General features: G+C 39.7%; 1 protein-coding gene across 1 annotated transcript in view; it reads right to left on the bottom strand.

Annotated features, from left to right (window-relative positions):
- Positions 1 to 2,073: 2,073 nt before the first annotated feature.
- LOC103517089 (protein pelota-like) overlaps positions 2,074 to 4,269 on the bottom strand; it is an 8,052-nt gene continuing 5,856 nt past the window's right edge. The window contains 3 exon segments of the mRNA XM_008482100.3: positions 2,074 to 2,366; positions 2,678 to 2,725; positions 2,790 to 2,794. Of these exon segments, the coding sequence (XP_008480322.2) occupies positions 2,189 to 2,366; positions 2,678 to 2,725; positions 2,790 to 2,794 (231 nt within the window). The 3' untranslated portion in view covers positions 2,074 to 2,188.

The following is a 4,269-nucleotide window of genomic DNA, read 5'->3' as shown; positions in this document are numbered from 1 at the left end:
GTTCCAAGAACGAACTTTATCCCATCAGGATAAAATCCGCCCCGGGCGGGAATCGAACCCGCGGCCTAGCGCTTACAAGGCAGACGCACTACCAACTATGCTAACTAGGCTGGCTTTGCCTCACTTTGAATTCAAACAGTGAAGCGATTGAACCCAGCAATCTGGCAGGACAATTTTAATCAAAAGTTGAAAAAAAAAAAAAACAAGCTGGGGCCGTCCCTCCGGGAATTTTTTAGCCCGTAGTTTATTCGATCGTGATTAGAGAAAATCAGTACCTATGTACCTACCTAATTTGTTTAATATTCAGTTTATTATTATTCTTGATTTGATTTTACTTTCATGTAATGATTTAAAATCAAGACCAGAGCCCGTTCTCCCTTTATTCCCAATATAAAGTTTAAGTCACCCATCCATTTATTGGCCTTGCTCGGCGTAGCCTAACACAGGTGACGCTGAAACCGGTCTTAAAATAACAACTGAAGTGTTATCTAAAACTTTCTCGCTTTGAGTTCATAGGTTTTCGCGACAAATTTCGAGATCAGAGCTCATTTGTGTGAGAAAATGTGAAAAAAATCCCCCAAAAACCAGTTTTTTTGTACCTACTGTGATGGGACTTGGTAGACCTGTGCATGAGCCCTACAAGGCCCTACACTTGAATTTAGACCACGCTACGCCACTGCTGAAACCGGTCTTAAATTAACGACTGAAGTGTTATCTAAAACTTTCTCGCTTTGAGTTTATAGGTTGTCGCGACAAATTTCGAGATCAGAGCTCATTTGTGTTAGAAAATGTGAAAAAAATCCCCCAAAAACCAGTAAAAACTGGTTTTTGGGGGACAAAATTTGAACCACCATTTTCGTGTTCCTGGTAAAAAGACCTTTAATTTGATATATAGGTCGACCAGGTTTGGATAAGTCCTTCTATGGGGACAGAGTGAAAGACAGACGACACCCAAGCAAATACAATAGTCCGTCCCTTATACCTTTTTATTACTATTGTAATAATAAAGGAAGGACGGACTAAAAAAGAGTATTTCGACCTTTAATTTGATATATAGGTCGACCAGGTTTGGATAAGTCCTTCTATGGGGACAGAGTGACAGACAGACGACACCGAAGCAAATACAATAGTCCGTCCCTTAAGTATATCTTTTTATTACTATTGTAATAATAAAGGAAGGACGGACTAAAAAAGAGTATTTTCTCTTGTTCTTTTTTCTTTCAATGTATCTAGTGACCAAATACTTTTATTAGTCCTCTTCCTCATTCTCACTCAAATCCTCTAGTTCAGGCATAGGGAATCTCAGTATAGCTGCTACTCCAGTCAGCTGGCCAAGTTGTTCCCCGGAGACATGCATCGAAGAGAATATTCTCACTTCACCCCCGTTCTCCCGCACTGAATCCACCAACGTCACGTACCTGTGTTAATAAGAATACGGATTATTTCAATTCATAAGATACCATTGTTGGGATTCAAGGAAGCGAAGTCTGCAGAGACAAAACATCATTGTCATAGTAAAAATTCTTCTTCTTTTTCTTCACCTTTTCCCGTGTGCAGACGGGGTCGGCGTTTTTTCTTTCATGTAATGATTTAAAATCAAGACCAGAGCCCGTTCTCCCTTTATTCCCAATATAAAGTTTAAGTCACCCATCCATTTATTGGCTTTGCTGGGCGTAGCTTAACACAGGTGACGCTGAAACCGGTCTTAAAATAACAACTTAAGTGTTATCTAAAACTTTCTCGCTTTGAGTTTATAGGTCGTCGCGACAAATTTCGAGATCAGAGTCATTTGTGTGAGAAAATGTGAAAAAAATCCCCCAAAACCAGTTTTTTTGGTTTTTTGGGTTTATGGTTTTCTGGACAAAATTTGAACCACCATTTTTGTGTTCCTGGTAAAAAGACCTTTAATTTGATATATAGGTCGACCAGATTTGGATAAGTCCTTCTATGGGGACAGAGTGACAGACAGACGACACCGAAGCAAATACAATAGTCCATCCCTTTTTATTAGGTACTATTGTAATAATAAAGGAAGGACGGACTAAAATAGAGTATTTTCTCTTGTTTTTTTTCTTTGTTGTTGTAGTAGCCAAAGTCCCATCAGGTTCTTCCATCCCCATCTCTTACTGGTAGGCCCAGGTGTATCTTTTTTCTTTCAATGTATCTAGTGACCAAATACATACTTTTATTAGTCCTCTTCCTCCTCTTCCTCATTCTCACTCAAATCCTCTAGTTCAGGCATAGGGAATCTCAGTATAGCTGCTACTCCAGTCAGCTGGCCAAGTTGTTCCCCGGAGACATGCATCGAAGAGAATATTCTCACTTCACCCCCGTTATCCCGCACTGAATCCACCAACGTCACGTACCTGTGTTAATAAGAATATGGATTATTTCAATTCATAAGATCCCATTGGTGGGATTCAAGGAAGCGAAGTCTGCGGAGACAAAACATCATTGTCATAGTAGAAACAAAAATTAAGGGAGGAAAATAGATTAATCATATCTAGTATTTGCATACTAAACCACTGCCTGCAAGTTCCTTCTGAAAGTCTGTTTCTTATCTTTCCTCGGACCGTATGCGCAATGTTCTAGAAATTTTGAGGTTAACTCTAATAAATTATTATTTATCTAAAATATTCTAAAATCTAAAAATAATAACCAGTATAACCACCTTTACCTCACTTCACCCCCGTTATCCCGCACTGAATCCACCAACGTCACGTACCTGTGTTAATAAGAATATGGATTATTTCAATTCATAAGATTCCATTGTTGGGATTCAAGGAAGCGTAGTCTGCGGAGACAAAACATCATTGTCATAGTAGAAACAAAAATTCTTCTTCTTCTTTTTTTCACCTTTTCCCGTGTGCAGATGGGGTCGGCGTTTTTCTTAGATGGTTTTGTTCAAGAGCAGTCTGTTGACCATTTCAGAAGGACAAGGATATTGGATACAATGTTACCCATAAGGTTTGATTTTTTTTAAACTTACCCAACGTCAATTACATCTAGCCTTGAAAATCCAACCTTGCCTAACACCCTAATTATTCCTTGGTGATTGTGTGTATCTGCTGATTCCTTGTCTCCTACACCTGCTCTGTCATCTTATTTTGTAAGTATTTCCTGAATTACTTGAGCCTTGTTTCTTTAGCTCTACAAATCTAGTGACGTTGAGTTTTACCACCATGGATTGTCTCAGGATAGAGTTTGATCCAAGGTTGATCTGGTTATTCATTATAGGGAAATCCTTGTTTCATCTCAATACCAAGCTGGTGAACCCCAGCATAACTATGTAGATGTACTATGCTATCTCCGGTTTCGGTAATTATGCAGAAGCCACAACAGTGGAAAAGAAAGCTCCTTTTTGTATTGAACCTAACCCTATAATAACATTAATCACTGCTCTAATTGTTAAAACTCCTTTTTAGCCCATCCTTCCTTTATTATTACAATAGTAATAAAAGGTATAGGGACAGACTATTGTATTTGCTTTGGTGTTGTCAGTTGGTCGGTTGGTCTGTCTGTCCCCATAGAAGGACTTATCCAGGAACACGAAAGTGGTGGTGCAAATATTGTACAGAAAACCAAAAAGCCACAATTAAATTAAACTGGTTTTGGGGGGACTTTTGTGTTTAACCTAACCCTATAATAACACTGGTCACTGCTCATTTGTGCCAGTTTGTTTGGTAGCAATCTTCCACAGGACGTGACTTCTGCACAAGTACCCCAGCTTCAGCCAGGGCTTGGTCAAATTTCCACTGATCAAATGTTATAGGACAGTCAGAGGTAGGGACTTGTTGCTTGGAAACAGAGAGGGAGAGTCAGTCTGTTTAGTGAATTGTCCAGATTGAAGTAATTCTGTAATGATATTTAATTGATGTCCCCCAGCGAGACTAAGCTGGTCTACTCCCTGTTTAACGTCCCCCAGCCAGACAAAGTAGAAACAAAAATTAAGGGAGGAAAATAGATTAATCATATCTAGTACCAAATACCTACAAAGATGTCTGGTACTACCGTAACCGACAGTCATCCATGTCGTGGAATTCGCTCGGGCAGTATCGTTTGCGGGCTCGGTGTGGCTGTGTGTCTCGAAGTTTAAAGGCAGGAAAAAATATCAATAGCGAAGGTTGAGTGCGAAGGGCATCCCACTCGGAAAATTTTGTTTAGCCAAAACCAGTTTGCCTCAAAGCGATCACTCTAAAGCTGATTGAGAGGCCGACGACAAACGCCGACCCCATCTGAACATGGGAAAAGGCGAAGAAGAAGAAGAAG

The sequence above is a fragment of the Diaphorina citri genome, unplaced genomic scaffold, assembly GCF_000475195.1.
Source record: "Diaphorina citri unplaced genomic scaffold, Diaci psyllid genome assembly version 1.1 scaffold1744, whole genome shotgun sequence".
Taxonomy (NCBI): domain Eukaryota; kingdom Metazoa; phylum Arthropoda; class Insecta; order Hemiptera; family Psyllidae; genus Diaphorina; species Diaphorina citri.
This window is presented reverse-complemented; position numbering and strand designations above follow the sequence as displayed.